Below are 20,053 nucleotides of genomic sequence, written 5' to 3'. Positions count from 1 at the left end.
GCCTTCTTGATAACACTGTCAATGTGTGTGGTCCATGTCAAGTCCTCGGATATGTGGACTCCGAGGTACTTAAAACTGTTCACTCTCTCAACCGGTGCCCCGTCGATGCTGAGGGGGCTGTAGTCCCTGACCCCGACCTCCTAAAGTCCACAATCATCTCCTTTGTTTTGCTGACGTTCATGGAGAGGCTGTTCTCTTGACACCATCCCGCTAGAACCTTAACCTCTTCCAGGTAGGCCCTCTCGTCGTTTGCAGAGATCAGGCCCACCACTACTGTGTCGTCAGCAAATTTTATGATTGTGTTGTTGTTCCGCTGTGCCACACAGTCATGTGTGTACAGGGAGTGGAGGAGGGGACTCAGTCAGGACACAGCCCTGGGGGGCCCCTATGTTGAGAGTGATGGATGAGGAGGTGCAGTTGCCTGCTCTCACCACCTGGGGTCTGCCCGTCAGGAAGTCCAAGCATCCGAGGTTGGTGGCAGAGTCTCTTGTGGACGGCCTTTGCAGAATAACTCAGGCACACCATAGATCTTGCAGATGAATCTCTCTGTTGATGTCACAAGATCTTCTGTGAAAGGGCCCTTCCCAAGGCCAGCAAGATCAGTGTGATGGTGCTTGAACACCTGCCAGGCTGTTTTCTTTCCGTGACCACTGAACTGGGACACACTGTCACATCCGGTGAGGGCATGGAAGGCAAGGATTGTGTCCAGTTGATCATCAGATAGTAGCTTTCTAATGTCATGTACTGGAAAATATTTTGGATCCTTCGATGTCCCAGCTTTCATGTAGAGATGCGTACATCGGATTCTGTCATAGTGAGCCAAGAGTAGAAGCAGCACATCTGTGTCACGCGCTGACACAACGATTGTTTCCACTGGAGCCTGGATGAGAAAATCAGACGTGTATCAGCTTCCTCATGGTCAGCACTCAGAGAGGAGACTTCAAGATCTGGATCTGTTGACTTGACAGTTGTCCCTTCAGCAAACCTCTCTGATACTACAACTACAGGTTCATCATCCGGGCTGTGCTCTATCAGGTGGTTTGAGAGTAGTTGAGCGATATCTGATTTGTTGTCTTCAAGGGCCATGAAGCTCGACCAATCGGCAGGAAGTGGAACAGACTTGTTTTTGATTTCATGACGTACTGGCCTGTGGCGCTGTTTGCGTTTCACCCTTGTGCCTGTTTTGATGGATTGGTCATGGTATCTATCAGTCAAAGACGACATCTACCCTCTGGTATTTTGCTCCCATCTTCAACACGGTATCAGTGAACTTGTTGGCATAGTCACCAAATGTTGTAGTGTCAGGTGGCTTTCCGAGTGCCATTACCAGAGCTTGGCCATCAATGACCAGGCAGCTGGGTCCCTGAAGGGTAAGATCTGCAGGGGTTTTAACTTGTTTCGTCAGTATATTTGCGAACACAGACTTGTTGGTGGAATGTAGACTCCCGTTAGTTGTGGCCAGAGATGGCGGGATGGGCATGAGCTCATGCTGGAGGATATTGTCAAGGTCTACCTTACGACCTGCTCTGTAAGCTGTGATGAGCATTTGTAGAATCTGCCTGTCAACTTTGATGGTGTTTTGCTTGTTCTTGGAAAGTTGCACAACTTCATACAAAGAGGCAAATGTCTTTGGCTTTGTTCTTTCGAATGGGTGATTTCAGGTTCAGGTGCTGGTCACTATCTGGAGGTTCACACAAACGTTTGTCCACAAACATGTTCAGTTGTGCCTGTCCAAGGTGTTCTGCGCCAAGTATGGATTCTTGAATCTCCGGTGTGACTACGTCCTTGTTGATGTATGTAAGAAAACTTACAAAAGCACATTTAATTCAGGTTTGTACCTTGTGTAGTCACACTTAACTCATTAAGCCCCACCATTTATTTTTTGAAAATTCGCCTAAAACAGCATGCTTACATTAAAATGCTTATATATCCAGATTTATAAGAGCTACTTGCATAAACTTGGTACCCGAAGAAAGCTAAGCCTTTGGGGATTCTAATGTTGGTGTCGAACACTGTACAGTTATTACCAAATTGCTGTAGTATTCCTGCAAACACTGAAGAAATGTCATTTTTTGTATCCTCACCTGTACAAAGATTACAGTTAGACAGTCAAAAACACCCTGTTACTCATGGTTACACCCCATCTATATTCCTACTTTCTTCCTCCATAGGTGCAGATATTCTGTGCAAACTTTCATGTCAGTAGAATAAAAACTGTGGGTTTAGCACCTGTTTTTGTGGAGAGAGGGCCTGGTGCTGGCGGCCATGTTGGATTTCTCAATTTGAGGCCTTATTTGACATTTTTGAGCTTGGTATACAGCAGATTTGGATTCAGCACCCCTTAATACCCCTAGAAATGTTGTGTACCAAAAATAAACACGAAATGCCTTCAGCACTTTATACAAGCACATTTTCTGAAATTCTGCCTAGTCTACAGTGTAGTACCCCCTAATAGGCAAAAAATATTTGAATAGATATCACTATGAAACTTTCCCAATTTGTTATGTACATATAAACTAAGAAAAAATATATTGCAAGTTTTCTGAAATGTATGTTTATATATGCAAATGAGGCACTTCCCCATTAAATATGTGCACATTTATAATAATAATAATAATGGATTGGATTTATATAGCGCTTTTCTCTGACTGACTGTTGCTCTGACTCAGAGCGCTTCACAGAGTCCATTATTCGTTCATACACAGTCATACCGGTGGTGGTAAGCTACAATTGCAGCCAGAGCTGCCCTGAGGCAGACTCACGGAAGCGTGGCGAATAATCAACGCCTACGGCCCCTCCGACCACCACCAACATTCATTCACATGCATACACATTCATACGAGGCAAGTAGGTTAAGTGTCTTGCCCAAGGACACAACGGCAATGGGATGGACATGGGCTCGAGCGGGATTCGAACCACCAACCCTTCGATCATTGGACGCCCCGCTCTACCCCTGAGCCACGCCGCCCCACTTATGGATGCAATAAGGCAAAATGATGTAAAATAAACAACTAAATGTGTGTTATTGACGTTTTATTGTCACTAGTTTCATAGAAGACATGTTTAGGAAGCAAAATATAACAATCTCAAAATCAACAAAAAAAGTATATTTGACTATTCACCTGCAGTGTCTCGCCTTAAGTAAGGTATAAGCTGGCCCCAAGCTTTCACTGCAATTATTTTTTTATATATATATTTCTTTTTTTAAACACATGGTGGCGCTGGTGCGTTGTCATAGTGGCACTGCGTCTCTATACCATTGTTTAGGGCAGCGGTGCTCAAACTTTTTGAATACCACGACCCCATTTTATTTAGGATTTCTTTTGGCGAACCCACACTTATTAATGTATTGCGTTATTTCAACGTGGAATTTAAGGAATATCAAAATAAAAGCACACATTGTTGAACTTGATCATGCATATTTATTAGAACATTTTATTACAGCACTATGTTATCAATACACATTTATAAAACATGGCATATTTAGCCAAAATATGTTGCCAGAACTAAATATATTTAGCCAAAATATGTTGCCAGAATAAAATATATAATAATAAAAGAGTATCCATGATAAAACTATGCGTAGTCTATAGCAGTGGTTCTCAAACTTTTTACACCAAGTACCACTTGAGAACGTAGCTGGCTCTCCAAGTACCACCATATAACCGGCGTTAAAATACAGTCTATTCAGCTATGCACAGTTCACGCAGGAGGCAAATGTATTCCTAATACTATTATTTATTGTTAACTTTTGTCAGACACAGCCACAGTACAAAGGGTTAGCACTAGAACTAGCAAACGCTTCCACACAACTCATACAATGCAAGGGGCATTGAGAACATAATAACTAACATTCTCACATAGCAAGTGAGAAAATTAAGAACTGTATTTCAGCAAATGTACTTAATTCTCTCTCTCTCTCTCTCTCTCTCTCTCTCTCTCTCTCACAGCAAGCAATTGTCTGTCATTCTCTCTCTCTCACACTCACACTTTACCCTTTAAATGCCAGTGTTTGTAATGGGCATCACAAATTATTGTAAAAAAGAAAAGAAAACGCATTCAATACATTTTTTAATGTTTACCCTTTAAATGCCAGTTTGTGTGATGGCATCACAAATTATTGTTAAAAAAAACACACAAAGTAAAATATATTCAATATATCAAATGCAAAGTACATTTTTCTGGGGGAGATTATTACAGGCTAGGCATGTGTCAATGATTAGCAGCAACACAGATTTTGATGGTTTTTTTGTAATGTCAGATTTAACACCAACTCTTTTCAGAAAAGTGGGAGTATTTCATTTTTTATCTGACATTATAAAAAGAAATTGTTATGATCAGGGCTGAAGTTGAATTAAAGATTTATGACTGTTTAGACTGCATTACGCTCTGTCACTGGTTGTTCCCCACTTAGGTTATCTAACTATCGCGCCGCCGCAACCAGAAACACTGGCCTGGCCTGCTTCTAAGTTCAGTGGCCTGACTGCAAAAAAAACAAAAAAAATGTTGTGCTTTTTTGCAAATGTTTTCAAGTACCACCAGCAGTACCACCAAGTACCACTAGTGGTACGCGTACCACAGTTTGAGAACCACTGGTCTATAGGATTTATAAAGGGGAGGTGCCAAGCTACCTTCAAAATTACTTCCAATATGTTAAAAACAATCATAGCCATGAAACCAGAGGTAGAGACGCAAACATAGTTCCGTTTAGATTCAAACTACATAGTAGTAGTAGTAGTAGTAGTAGTAGTAGTAGTAGTAGTAGTTTATTCAGTCATCATCTCATACAATACAATATACACCATCATTTAACAATATTTGATTTTACAGTGATTGAAAAGGTACAGACTGAAGCATAATGCTTATATATGCCTGTCCTATATTCTTAACAAAAATTACAAAAATTAAGACTCAAACAGTATTCTAAAAGAAAATAGCAAAAGAAAACAGTATTATTCACCCTTGTAGTTTTAAAAAATAGCTTTACAAACTATTTTCTTAAAAACCAAAAGCGAATTACTCATTCATAACTGTATATCAGTATTGTTCCACAAGTTAACCCCAATAATAGAAATACACCTCCTTTTAATCCCGTTCTTAGCTTTTTGAACAGTAAATTTACAAATATCTCATATTTTCTTTCATGTATTGAAAAAAACCTTTGCACCCCGTCTGGGAGTAACTTTGCTTTAGCCCTGTACATTATTTGCATCGTTTTATAATAAACCAAACTCATTTTGTACGGCCAGCAGACCTTTCTTTACTCAGCTGCAGTACTGTGGAACAGCCTGCCCAGGGTAGCATATTTATTTATTTATTTATTATTATTATTATTTTATCTTCAACTGTATAATTATGCATATTGTATCTTAATGTTATATGATGTTGTTTTATGTATGTCCTGTATTTAATACCAGGGACCATGATGGAAATAACTGCTTGCATTTTATCATGTTTTTATCCCTTGGATGATGTCTCTAATCCACAATAAAATCAATCAATCAATCAATAATATATATACTTTTTTTTTTTTTTAATATATAAACTATCACCTACCCACGACCCCACTTTGGGTTGCAACCTGTAGTTTGAGAACCGCTGGTTTAGGGAAAGCCCTGGAAATGGAACAAGTGACTTGGTGTTTTCATTGACAGTCGACAAGACTTCGAAGGCTCATTTATCCCTCTGTAGACAACGTGTCGTGAGCTCACAGGAAGTAGAAAGACCAGCTGGCAACGTCCTTGTTGCCTAGAAAAGCGTGAGGTCAATATGTCACTTTGCATTATTCTTTAAGCTAGCATAGTAAAATCGCTAATAAAATGACTAATAACTGTTAGTTAGCTATATTAAACACTTATTTAGCTAATTTCCTATTCACAATAGGCGGCGGCAGTGTGTCACCGTGGTAACGACACATATTTCACGTCTAACACATTTTAATGACGTTTATGATATTGCGACTATGATATTTAATTAGGTTTTTTTAATGTCTTCTTCTAATCTCTCCTGAAAGGTGCCGTGGCCGCCATGTTCTGGGTGGACGCTGAGCTCGGCAGCGACATCTATCTGGATGGTGAGGGACTGCAAGAAGCACTCGCTTAAACGGGCACTTCACCAAGAAATACAAATAAAAAATGCCAATTCATTTTGCACATGATCTCACACGCTTCCAAAACGGTTTTGCACACATTGATTTAGTTTGACAAGTTATTGAGAGTAAATCGCTTTTAATATGGCCGCCTGTGTGATGTCATCGGGGACATTGAATCCCTGTGTTGTGTTAATTACAACTCAGTGAAATTATAGCAGGCCCTATAAGACTAGGTTGTTGCTATGTTTACATTGATCTACATCATTGCATGGAGCTGTAATGAACAACACAAGGATTCAATCTCCCAGATGACATCACTGGGCCACGTTCAAACTCATTTACTCGATAACTGTTGAAACTGCTAAATCATTTTTTCTTAGAGTTTATACTGTTTATTTTTCTCTTGTTCAGAGTTAATTATATAGTTTACACTTGTTTATTCTTCTCATATTATTATATGCATAGTTAATTATATTGTGTACACTGTTTATTCTTCTCATATTTTTATATTCAGATTTAATTATATAGTTTACACATGTTTATTTCTTCTCATATTTTTATATTCAGATAAAATTTTATTGCCTATATTTATGTATTTCTACTATTGCCCTGCCCATACCTGTACCTCACCCCCCCCCCCCCCCCCCCCATGCTGCTATGATGCCTGAATTTCCCCAAGGGGATCAATAAAGGAATATCTTATCTTATCAGTTTGTTGACATTTGTCCATCTGTCCTCAGGCATCGTTACTGTCGTCGATGCCAAGTATGGAATGCAGGTATGTGTTCAAAAGACTTTTTCAAAAGATCACATTCGTTTCAAGTTTCATTAATAGTTGTCATAGTAAATACAATACTTTTCCATGAAATGCTTTTTTCTGTATGAGCTCCTGGGAGTGTGCTAGATAAAATAGATAAAAAAGTATAAAATATAAAAAGTCAAGAGTACGTAAAATAAAGTGTTCAGTCAATATACATATATACAATATACAATACAGAGTAAAAAAAAGTAGCCGTGAGGTACAATGCAGAAATGGGATGAGGTACAAACGTTTAGGGTAAGGTGCAATGAGGTATGAATTTTAGTGCAAATCTCTTTACCAATAAATATAAAGTGTGTTAAAGTGTCTAAAGTGAGTAAATGTAATGTAAAAGTAAAATGTAAAGTGGGTGTTACGGTGAGTGTTTATTTAAAGTGAGTGTGTGCGTGTGAATGTGTGTGCTGTGAGAGTAGATGATGGGTTGTTAAATAGTGTCATTATCGTTGAGCATCCTGGTGGCCTGATTATTTATATTTCAATTGCTGCACAACTTTTATTTTACTAGTTGTGAATTCAAAGCCGGTCGGCTACTCTGAACTTTTATTTTGTACCACTCCGCTGAACTGGTCACTCTTTCTCTCACACACACACACACACACACACACACACACACACACACACACACACACACACACACACACACACACACACATACACACACTTGACACCCTCACACCTCCTGTCCTCCCAGCGCTGAGTATTTAGGAGAAACAGGCCCATTGACACCTGGATAATAGGCTGTAATTTGAACGTGTCTGGCTGCTTGGAGAGGAGACACATCTCACCACTCGGTCTTTGGCCATGACTACACAGAGAGGGGGGGGGGGGGGGGGGGCAAGAAGGGTGAGGGTGAGAGGGAGTGGGAAACAGATAGGGGGTTGGGGCGAGAGGGTGGGGGGTTGGGGCGGGGGGTAGGGTGAGGGAGTAGGAAAGTGATGGGGGGGAGGGAGGAGAGAGAGGGGTGGTGGGAGGAGGAGGAGGGGGGGAGAGAGAGAGGGAGGGAAAGAGAGGGGTGGTGGTAGGAGGAGGGGGGGGGAGAGGGAGGGAAAGAGTAGCAAAGAGAGAGAGAGGGGGGAGAGGGAGGGAAAGAGTGGGAAAGAGGGAAAGAGAAGAGAGTAGCAAAGAGAGGGGAAGAGAGGGAGGGAAAAAGAGGAGCTGATTTAAAGTGAAAGAGGAATTGATATCGGTGATGCGCTCATTCTAATGGGGCTGTCGCAACCACTCTCCCTCCTCACCCAGAGATACCCACCTGACCGTGGGCTTGACGAGAGCACTCCACCCCCCTCCTCTCACCCAGAGATACCCACCTGACCGTGGGCTTGACGAGAGCACCCCACCCCCCTCCTCTCACCCTCACCCAGAGATACCCACCTGACCATGGGCTTGACGAGAGCACCCCACCCCCCTCCTCTCACCCTCACCCAGAGATACCCACCTGACCGTGGGCTTGACGAGAGCACTCCACCCCCCTCCTCTCACCCTCACCCAGAGATACCCACCTGACCGTGGGCTTGACGAGAGCACTCCACCCCCCTCCTCTCACCCTCACCCAGAGATACCCACCTGACCGTGGGCTTGACGAGAGCACTCCACCCCCCTCCTCTCACCCTCACCCAGAGATACCCACCTGACCGTGGGCTTGACGAGAGCACTCCACCCCCCTCCTCTCACCCTCACCCAGAGATACCCACCTGACCGTGGGCTTGACGAGAGCACCCCACCCCCCTCCTCTCACCCTCACCCAGAGATACCCACCTGACCGTGGGCTTGACGAGAGCACTCCACCCCCCTCCTCTCACCCTCACCCAGAGATACCCACCTGACCGTGGGCTTGACGAGAGCACTCCACCAGGGTTGGGTACCTTTCACATTTGAATCGATACCGGTACCTAACGGTACCCCTTTTCTGTACTTCAGGTCGCTTTCACATAGAGTTCTGGTGGACTCGGTGCGGTTCTGGGGGTGAAGTTGCAACATTGTTGCATTCTTCATTTGGTTCGCCTGCTTTCACACAGGTTTCTGTGAGGCGGACCGAGACCTTCTGAACAATGTCACGCGGTCGAAAATGGCGCTTGTCTATTGGACAGTGGAAATGTGTGTGTGGCTGCGATCCCGTGTGTGTGCGCGCGCGCGCGTGTGTGTGTCTGTGTGTGTACTGCGGAGCCCAGATCAGCGGAGCCGAGTTTTGACATGGCATTGATCCATTGTTCTATTGAAGCACATTACCACCATCCTCTCGCTAAACAACTTGTAGACCACTGTGTTTTTATGAGTGCCCACAAGTAGCTGTTTTAATAATATAATAAGCCGCGCGCCTCTGTAATAATAATAAGCCGCGTTTTTTCTTCCTTCAAGATGCACAGACATATATAGATTAGATAGATAGATAGATAGATAGATAGATAGAGAGATTAGATGCAGTGTGCTTGTTTTGCAGTGAATGCTGCGAGCAGTGGTAATAATAATCACTTCCTATATTTGGTTCGCGTTTGGTCCGATGAAGCCGAACCGAGACCTACGTTTTCAGGCGGACCAGAGTTCGCCTGCTTGGTCCGCGGACCGAGTTCGACGCGCATTCACACAGACCCGAAAAACCGGACTATCGAATTCTGGTCCGAAAGTCCGGACCAAACAGCCCCTGTGTGAAAGCGACCTTAGTCTCTAAAAATGTAATCTACCTACCTCAGTTGTAAATTTTTTTTTTTTTTTTTTTAATTATCCAAACTTCAAATAATTTATTATTTATTTAGAACAATTTGTTAATATATACTGTATATAATATTGCAGCGAGCGTTGTTTGCATCTAACTTTGTAAAGTGTAACAACACTTGCAACCGTTTTCGGCTTGCCATTGCCCCGACTGCTTTGTTGTTGAATCAAGTCAAATCCTAGGTAAGCGTCTATTGTGCGCGTGAACGTTGACATGAACGTGCGGCACACTTCATAGGTTTCGTTTCGCGGTAAACAAAACGTTGACGTCATCGGACAAAAATATTATTAAATTTTTTTTTTTACAGTACCGAAATGTGGCACCGGCGGATCTCACGTGAATCGGTCGGTATCCCTAATTCGGTTCGGTACCCATCCCTACACTCCACCCCCTGCTCTCACCCTCGATCTCCAGGTCCTGGGTCCTGAGGTGTAGGGGGGTGTAAAGTGAGATCGGTCATTCTTTTTATTATAATAATTTTTTTCTCTTTTTAAATGTAATTTCCATCACTCTCTCCTTCTGAGACGGAAGCGTCAGAGATGCAGAGACTGACAGCTGGGTGTCAGGTTGATGTCAGGGGGGGTTAGGGGGGGTCAGTCTGTTGTTGCATATTAAAACGATGGAGGTGGGAGAGAGTCTGTCCCCCGATGGCTCCGTGTGGACAAATAGAAATTGGGATGAGATGAGGGTTTGTTTTCCAGAGAATGGATTCGGCCTGAGATGTCACAATTCATCCGTGAGCATTTTTTTGTGTGGGCTGTGATATCATGACAAGCTAAACATACTACTTGCTTTCTTTTACTCTTACTCATAGTATTCAGATAAAAATTCTTTGTTGCCTATATTAATTTTTTGTATTGTCCTTTTTTGGAGGGGGGAATCGCAAGATCGAATCAAATTGAATCGGGTGATCAATGCCCCGCAGCCTGACTGTAAAGCTGGGTGATCGATGCCCCGCAGCCTGACTGTAAAGCTGGGTGATCGATGCCCCGCAGCCTGACTGTAAAGCTGAGTGATCGGTGCCCTAAAGCTGGGTGATCGATGCCCTCTGCAGCCGGACTGTAAAGCTGGGTGATCAATGCCCTCTGCAGCCGGACTGTAAAGCTGGGTGATCGATGCCCCGCAGCCTGACTGTAAAGCTGGGTGATCGATGCCCTAAAGCTGGGTGATCGATGCCCTAAAGCTGGGTGATCGATGCCCTACAGCTGGGTGATCGGAGCCCTAAAGCTGGGTGATCGATGCCCCGCAGCCTGACTGTAAAGCTGGGTGATCGGAGCCCTAAAGCTGGGTGATCGATGCCCCGCAGCCTGACTGTAAAGCTGGGTGATCAATGCCCCGCAGCCTGATTGTAAAGCTGGGTGATCGATGCCCTAAAGCTGGGTGATCGATGCCCTCTGCAGCCTGACTGTAAAGCTGGGTGATCGATGCCCCGCAGCCTGACTGTAAAGCTGAGTGATCGGTGCCCTAAAGCTGGGTGATCGATGCCCTAAAGCTGGGTGATCGATGCCCTACAGCTGGGTGATCGGTGCCCTAACGCTGGGTGATCGATGCCTGACTGTAAAGCTGGGTGATCGATGCCCCGCAGCCTGATTGTAAAGCTGGGTGATCGATGCCCTCTGCAGCCTGACTGTAAAGCTGGGTGATCGATGCCCCGCAGCCTGATTGTAAAGCTGGGTGATCGATGCCCTAAAGCTGGGTGATCGGTGCCCCGCAGCCTGACTGTAAAGCTGGGTGATCAATGTCCTCTGCAGCCTGACTGTAAAGCTGGGTGATCAATGTCCTCTGCAGCCTGACTGTAAAGCTGGGTGATCAATGTCCTCTGCAGCCTGACTGTAAAGCTGGGTGATCAATGCCCTCTGCAGCCTGACTGTAAAGCTGGGTGATCAATGCCCTCTGCAGCCTGTCTGTAAAGCTGGGTGATCGGTGCCCCGCAGCCTGTCTGTAAAGCTGGGTGATCGGTGCCCCCCAGCCTGTCTGTAAAGCTGGGTGATCGGTGCCCCGCAGCCTGTCTGTAAAGCTGGGTGATCGGTGCCCCGCAGCCTGTCTGTAAAGCTGGGTGATCGGTGCCCCGCAGCCTGTCTGTAAAGCTGGGTGATCGGTGCCCCGCAGCCTGTCTGTAAAGCTGGGTGATCGGTGCCCCGCAGCCTGTCTGTAAAGCTGGGTGATCGGTGCCCCGCAGCCTGTCTGTAAAGCTGGGTGATCGGTGCCCCGCAGCCTGTCTGTAAAGCTGGGTGATCGGTGCCCCGCAGCCTGTCTGTAAAGCTGGGTGATCGGTGCCCCGCAGCCTGTCTGTAAAGCTGGGTGATCGGTGCCCCCCAGCCTGTCTGTAAAGCTGGGTGATCGGTGCCCCGCAGCCTGTCTGTAAAGCTGGGTGATCGGTGCCCCGCAGCCTGACTGTAAAGCTTACCGTAGTTATTCGTTTTTGAATTAACTCTTTTTGGACTTTGTGAAGAAATGTCTTAACCTGACTCTACTCTCGTCTCTCTCTCCCCCCCCCCCTCGCTCTGTCTTCTCTCTCTCTCTCTCTCTCTCTCTCTCTCTCTCTCTCTCTCTCTCTCTCTCTCTCTCTCTCTCTCTCTCTCTCTCTCTCTCTCTCTCTCACTCTCTCTCTCTCTCTGTAGCATCTGACTGAGGACAAGCCTGAGGGACTGGTCAATGAAGCTGCCAGGTACAGTCTGTCTCTCTGTCTGAGTTGGCTGTCTGTCTGAGTTGGCTGTCTGGCTGTCTGTGTGTCTCTCTGTCTGTCTGTGTCTGTGTCTGAGTTGGCTGGCTGTCTGTCTGTCCGATTTGGCTGTCTGTCTGAGTTGGCTGGCTGTCTGAGTTGGCTGTATGTCTGTCTGTCTGAGTTGGCTGTATGTCTGTCTGTCTGAGTTGGCTGTCTGTCTGAGTTGGCTGTCTGTCTCTGTCTGAGTTGGCTGTCTGTCTGAGTTGGCTGTCTGGCTGTCTGTGTGTCTCTCTGTCTGTCTCTGTCTGTGTCTGTGTCTGAGTTGGCTGGCTGTCTGTCTGTCCGATTTGGCTGTCTGTCTGAGTTGGCTGTCTGTCTGAGTTGGCTGTATGTCTGTCTGTCTGAGTTGGCTGTATGTCTGTCTGTCTGAGTTGGCTGTCTGTCTGAGTTGGCTGTCTGTCTCTGTCTGTGTCTGAGTTGGCTGTCTGTCTGTCTGTGTATGTTTGTCTGTCTGTCTGAGTATCTTATGTCTGTCTATCTATGTCTGTCTTGTCTCGTCTCTCGTCTTTTCTCTCTGTCCTCCACTCCTGTCTCTCCGTGCAGCAGCTGCCTCGTGTCTAATAAGACCAGTCAGGTCTCATGACCCTCTGATGACCTCTGACCTTCTCATGACCCTCTGCTCCCCAATAAGACCAGTCAGGTCTCATGACCCTCTGCTCCCCAACACACTTTGTTTGTGTTTTTTCCCTCTTGACTAAACAACGGTCAGCTTCCATTTGCCTTTGGCATGTGCACACAGACAGACACGCAGACACACACACACAGACACGCACACACACTGGGGGGCCACGGGGGGGGGGGGGGGGGGGTGTTGGGGTTTTCTGTATTTGACCAAATGCACAAAGATGTCTACCTTCTGGACGGTTAATTCAGTCCTCCTGACCCAGTCTGCCATGCAGTGTTAGCCTAGCGTTAGCCCCAGCGGTACCTCCCTCCCTGTGGATGCAGTGTGGCCTAGCGTTAGCCCCAGCGGTACCTCCCTCCCTGTGGATGCAGTGTGGCCTAGCGTTAGCCCCAGCGGTACCTCCCTCCCTGTGGATGCAGTGTTGGCCTAGCGTTAGCCCCTAGCGGTACCTCCCTGTGGATGCAGTGTTAGCCTAGCGTTAGCCCCAGCGGTACCTCCCTGTGGATGCAGTGTTAGCCTAGCGTTAGCCCCAGCGGTACCTCCCTGTGGATGCAGTGTGGCCTAGTGTTAGCCCCAGCGGTACCTCCCTCCCTGTGGATGCAGTGTTAGCCTAGCGTTAGCCCCAGCGCTACCTCCCTGTGGATGCAGTGTGGCCTAGTGTTAGCCCCAGCGGTACCTCCCTCCCTGTGGATGCAGTGTTAGCCTAGCGTTAGCCCCAGCGGTACCTCCCTGTGGATGCAGTGTGGCCTAGTGTTAGCCCCAGCTGTACCTCCCTGTGGATGCAGTGTGGCCTAGCGTTAGCCCCAGTGGTACCTCCCTGTGGATGCAGTGTGGCCTAGCGTTAGCCCCAGCGGTACCTCCCTGTGGATGCAGTGTGGCCTAGCGTTAGCCCCAGCGCTACCTCCCTGTGTGGATGCAGTGTTAGCCTAGCGTTAGCCCCAGCTGTACCTTCCTGTGGATGCAGTGTGGCCTAGCGTTAGCCCCAGCGCTACCTCCCTGTGTGGATGCAGTGTTAGCCTAGCGTTAGCCCCAGCTGTACCTCCCTGTGTGGATGCAGTGTGGCCTAGCGTTAGCCCCAGCGTTAGCTCTCTGTGGATGCAGTGTGGCCTAGCGTTAGCCCCAGCTGTACCTCCCTGTGGATGCAGTGTTAGCCTAGCGTTAGCCCCAGCGGTACCTCCCTGTGGATGCAGTGTTAGCCTAGCGTTAGCCCCCGCTGTAGCTCTCTGTGGATGCAGTGTGGCCTAGCGTTAGCCCCCGCTGTGGACTGATTTCCTGAGAACTTTCAGGGAAAAATTGAGCTTTGATTATTGGCTGATAATTACTTCTTAAGTGTCTTTTTATTATAATTTCTTCTTCTTCTTTTCCGTCCGCGTGGTGTTTCCAGGCAGGTTGCTCTGGCCGACCTGACCATCATCAACAAGACGGACCTGGTGGCCGAGGAGGACCTGGATCAGCTCAGAGACACTGTCAGGTTAATATCACTGTTGATTCACCCGTCAGTCCTCACATGGTTAATACTATAGACTGTTGATTCACCTGTCACAGTCCTCACATGGTTAATACTATAGACTGTTGATTCACCCGTCACAGTCCTCACATGGTTAATACTATAGACTGTTGATTCACCCGTCACAGTCCTCACATGGTTAATACTATAGACTGTTGATTCACCCGTCAGTCCTCACATGGTTAATACTATAGACTGTTGATTCACCCGTCACAGTCCTCACATGGTTAATACTATAGACTGTTGATTCACCCGTCACAGTCCTCACATGGTTAATACTATATAGACTGTTGATTCACCTTTATTTTTTATTATTATTATTATTTTGTACATGAATGTTTTGCCTATGTCTTGTAATACCCTACTTTCATTATTATTCGCTGACGACACCAATCTCATAGTCATAGCTACTCATCATGATTTCAAGTCCCTGATTGATGAATGTGTGAGTGAGGAATTAGAAATGGTCTCTAATTGGTTTAAACTTAACAAGCTTACTCTAAATGTAATTTTTGCAACAAAAACAAGTACTACCCTAAAGAAGAATCTAAAATATTAATTAATGGAAATGAAATTCTCCAAGTGCCATATAACATCTTTAGGAGTTATTGTAGACAAAGGTTTAAATTTGCATAACCACATTGATAATGTCTGCAAAATAATCAATGATGATGCTTGGTATATTGAGAAGGGTCTGCCCCATGATCCATCCCTCTGCCCATCTAACCTTGTATTATAGCTTTTTATTTCCTTACCTTAACTACTGCAATATAGTCTGTGCTGCAACATATCTAAACAGATTAGTCATAATCCAGAAGAGGTTCCTCGGGAGGATTTCTCACTCTACCAGATATGAACCATCTGCACCTCTGTTCAGCTAATATAATATAATATAATAATAATATAAATATAGGGGCGGCTAAGTGGCGCAGTGGGCAAGGCGCTCGCCACTAACGCAGGAGATGCTGGGTTCGAGCCCAGCTCTCGGCGTTGCTTCCGGCTTGGCTGGTCGTTCATACTAACACAATTGGCAGTATTAGGGGGTGGGAAAGCCGGTGGGTGGGGATCGGACGTTGTGGACAGCGACTCCTACAGGTCAGTTGGTGTGCCTGTACAGCAGAATCAGGAAGTATCGGGGGCAGCGTGAGCCTCCCACGCGTTACTCCTCGCCACTGAGAGATCGCGCTGTGCAGGTGAAAAGATGCGACGGCTGCCTACTCGTGTACCGGAGGGGACACGTGATGCAAGGCTTGGTCCACATTGCAGCCGACCAGTGGGAGGCATGGTCTAGCAACGTTCGAGACAGGGGAGGGAAGAATTGGATAATACGAAATTGAGATGGGAGAAAAATTGAAAATGGGGAGAAAAAGTAGATAAAAAAAAATATATATATATATATATATAAATATAGTGTGAGAGAGAGAGAGTCACACTCTTATTGGTCTATTTGAGCAGTAGTGTCAGTCATTTTGTTCTGTCATTCTAGGTCTATGAACGGTCTTGTGAAGATTCTGGAGACTCAGAAGTCGAGGTGAGTGAGTGTCCCTGGGGTCAAGGGTCAGGGTTATATGACAACATGTTGTGTCCATGGTTTATGTTTATTAGGATCCCCATTGTCATCATCAACGTGTTGACTATTCTTCCTGGGGTCCTCACAGATATACACATACAAATATGAAACATTCGGTGTAAATCAGTCATATATCACATACATAATCAATAGAAAATAAAACAAAAGGTCATAGGTGAATCCATTCCAAAAAACACAAAGTAAACGGAAGAAGTTTGGATAACATGGATGCAGCTACACTCATGCATGACATATATTGATTTCCTTCTGGATTATGGCTCCTTTAAGTTTCTTTTTGAAACTGTTGTTGTTTTCCGTCTGTATGATATGTAATGGGATCCTATTCCAATATGTTATGGCTCTATACATTGCAGTTTTCTTTAGAGATGGTGTTTTACATGTGGTTAGGGTTATATGCCAACATGTTGTGTCCATGGTGTTTTAAATGTGATAAGGGTTAAGGCTATGGAGGAGTATAAGGCTTCAGTCTATACTCTACGCAAGGCTGTTAAACTTGCTAAGAGGACATATGCTGACAAACTGGAGACACAAATGGCACAAAACGACACAAGAGGCTTATGGCGGGGACTGAAGACAATAACTGACTACAAAGTCAGCGCCCCCTCAATGGGGAGCGACGACGCCTCCCTCGCGGACAAGCTCAACTCTTTCTACGCTCGGTTTGGTGTAGACAGTGGCGCTGCTAGCTCTCCGGCTAGTGACATCACTGGCGCGCCGGCTGTTGTGGAGGGGGGGGGGGGGGGGGGGCAACCGCGGGGACGCGGGGACGCTCTCTCGTTGTCGGAACACAGTGTGAGAAGAGCATTTATGCAGGTGAACACCAGGAAGGCTGCTGGCCCAGATGGTATAACAGGACGCATACTTAAGTCCTGTGCCAACCAGCTAGCCCCGGTGTTCACCGCCATATTTAATCAATCCCTGGCGGAGTCAGTGGTCCCTGCCTGCTTCAAGATGTCTACCATCATCCCTGTACCGAAGAAACCCTCCCCAACATGTCCAAATGACTACAGACCGGTGGCACTCACCTCTGTGGTCATGAAATGCTTCGAGAGGCTGGTCAAGGACCACATTTGTGCCTCCCTCCCCAGTGATATGGACCCTATGCAATTTGCATACAGGACAAACAGGTCCACTGACGACGCGGTCTCCCAGGTACTGCACAGCACCCTCTCTCACCTTGATCGTCAGAAGGGGGGCTATGTGAGACTGTTGTTCATTGACTACAGCTCAGCGTTCAACACCATAGTCCCCACCAGACTGGTGGACAAGCTGATCGAACTGGGCCTGAGCTCCGCCCTGAGCGCCTGGGTACTGGACTTTCTGAGTGAAAGACCCCAGGCGGTCAGGGTGGGGGGTCAGACCTCCAACACCATCACCCTGAGCATCGGGTCCCCCCAGGGCTGTGTTCTGAGCCCCCTGCTGTACTCACTCTACACACACGATTGTGTGGCCAAGTTCAGCTCCAACTCCATAGTGAAGTTCGCCGACGACACGGTGGTGGTGGGGCTGATCTCGGACAACGACGAGAAGGCCTACCGGGAGGAGGTTGAGGTACTGGAACGCTGGTGCCAGGACAACAGCCTGCTCCTGAACATTGGTAAAACCAAGGAGCTGATCGTGGATTATAGGAGAGGACAGCAGGAGACACACACACCACTGAGGATTAACGGGGCTACCGTGGACAGGGTGAGCAGCTTTAAGTACCTGGGGGTCCACATCTCAGAGGATCTGACATGGTAAACACACATAGACACAGTAGTAAAGAAGGCGAAGCAGCGCCTCTACCACCTGAGACAGTTAAGGAAGTTCAGAGTATCGGGGAAGATACTCCAGTCCTTCTACTCAGGAGCTATAGAGAGCATCTTGACCGGAAACATCACTGCCTGGTATGGAAACAGCATGGCACAGGACAAGAAGGCCCTACAGAGAGTGGTGCGCTCAGCCGAGCGTACCACGGGTATTACACTACCTCCCCTGCAGGTTCTATACAACAAGAGGTGCAAATCCAGAGCCTGCAGAATAATGAAGGACCCCCACCACCCCAATAACAGCCTGTTCCAGCTGCTGAGGTCAGGCAGACGCCTGCGAACCCCAGCTACTAGGACAGAGAGGCTTAGGCTCAGCTTCTTCCCCCAGGCCATCAGAGCCTTGAACAATGAACATTGAGTGCCACAGAACACTGAACTATCCACACACAAGCACACATGAGCACACACACGACATGCACGCTGTGCACGCTCACACACTAGCAGCCACTTTAACCCTTTAACATGAGCGGGCACACACTCATGCCGCACACACCCACACTTATTGCCAAAAGGAAAGGCCACTTTAAATGAGTATAGCAACAGTAACAGTGTATTGCACTACCAAAGCTACCTAGCATGTCCTATATGCTCTGTAAATAACTATGTACAGATACCGAGATGTCACACCATGTTACCTGTTACCTGTTTATTGCACAATGTTGTTTTTATTTGATTCTATTATATGTTGTACCACTGTATTGCACATCGTTGCGGGCAAGACCACCCGCATTTCATTGTATACTTGTATGCCGTGACAAATAAAACTCTTGACTTGACTTGACTCTTGGCTGTCAATAGATTAAAATATTTAATCTGATTAATCGCATGATTGTCCATAGTTAACTCGCGATTAATCGCAAATTAATCGCATATTTTTTTATCTGTTCTAAATCTACCTTAAACGGACCTTTTTCAAGTTTTAATACTCATCAACATGAGTCAACAAATGCTTGCTTTATGCAGCCATTTAACACAAAAGGATGACCCTCATGCATTGCAAATTTGCATCAAATTCAAAACAGAGTGATGCACAAAATAACTTAAAAGAAAATAATAATTTAAAACAATGAATAAAGTGTGCATGAAATAATAGGGGAAAGAAAACGTTACTTGAACTTGTTACATTCACCCACACAAGGGCTGAGGACTCACACCACCCACCCCCTCTCTCTCTCTCTCTCTCTCACACACTCTCCAAGCTCTCTTTCTCTCTTGCCCCTTCCTCATCTCTCACCTCTCTCTCTCTCTCTCTGTCTCTGTCTCTGTCTCTGTATCTGTCTCTCTCCCTCTCCCTCCCTCTCTCTCCTCTCTCTCTCTCTCTCTCTCTTATCTCTCTCTCTCTCTCTGTCTGTCTGTCTGTCTGTCTGTCTGTCTCTCTCTCTCTGTCTGTCTGTCTGTCTGTCTCTCTCTCTCTCTCTCTCTCTCTCTCTCTCTCTCTCTCTCTCTCTCTCTCTCTCTCTCTCTCTCTCTCTCTCTCTCTCTCTCTCTCTCTCTCTCTCTCTCTCTCTCTCTCTCTCTCTCTCAACAAACATAGTATCAATGAGAGTATCATTAATACACCCGAGTGAAGTCTAGTAAAGAAGTCAATTATTTATTTAAAAAAAAATTGTAAACGTTAATCTTGCTTTAAAAGAATTGTGCGTTAATAACGCGTTAACTTTGACAGCCTTATGGCAACATGTTGTTTCAGGGTGTTTTTAAATGTGATAATGGTTAGGGTTATCTGACAACATGTTGTCAGGGTTATGAGCAGGATGAGTGAGTGTTTTTCCTCTGGAAGCTCCAGTTGTGTTTCTCTGTAAACAGATGAGCCGCCTGCTCTGCTGCTTAGATCTCTGTATCAAAGGTGAAGCGCATTAGTGACACTGCATAGACAAGACACACACACACACACACACACACACACACACACACACACACATACTGACACACACACATACTGACACACAAGTCACACACACAGTGGTGCAGTGCTCATGGGACGCGGTAGCACGCCGTTCCACCTCATTTCTGAGCAGAAGCACGGTCGCGCACGCACATGCACACAAAAATGCGTTCACAACTTTCACTCGACTCGCCGTGCCGTGCGCCAAGTACCTGGCTACTTGTCTTTGCATAACAATAGCATAATGATAGCATAACAAAGAACGAGAAGAGCAAAACCAAAATACAAGCC

The 20,053-nt window shown here is 46.0% G+C and overlaps 1 protein-coding gene across 1 annotated transcript in view; it reads left to right on the top strand.

Annotated features, from left to right (window-relative positions):
* Positions 1 to 20,053, top strand: part of cbwd (COBW domain containing) — an 88,859-nt gene that overhangs the window by 28,527 nt on the left and 40,279 nt on the right. Inside the window, exons 6-10 of the mRNA XM_084322361.1 lie at positions 6,014 to 6,073; positions 6,832 to 6,869; positions 12,243 to 12,289; positions 14,356 to 14,442; positions 15,965 to 16,009. Of these exons, the coding sequence (XP_084178487.1) occupies positions 6,014 to 6,073; positions 6,832 to 6,869; positions 12,243 to 12,289; positions 14,356 to 14,442; positions 15,965 to 16,009 (277 nt within the window). The remainder of the gene's footprint in view (positions 1 to 6,013; positions 6,074 to 6,831; positions 6,870 to 12,242; positions 12,290 to 14,355; positions 14,443 to 15,964; positions 16,010 to 20,053) is intronic.

This window comes from Notolepis coatsorum, assembly GCF_963971535.1.
Source record: "Notolepis coatsorum genome assembly, chromosome: 10".
Classification (NCBI taxonomy): Eukaryota; Metazoa; Chordata; class Actinopteri; order Aulopiformes; family Paralepididae; genus Notolepis; species Notolepis coatsorum.
This window is presented reverse-complemented; position numbering and strand designations above follow the sequence as displayed.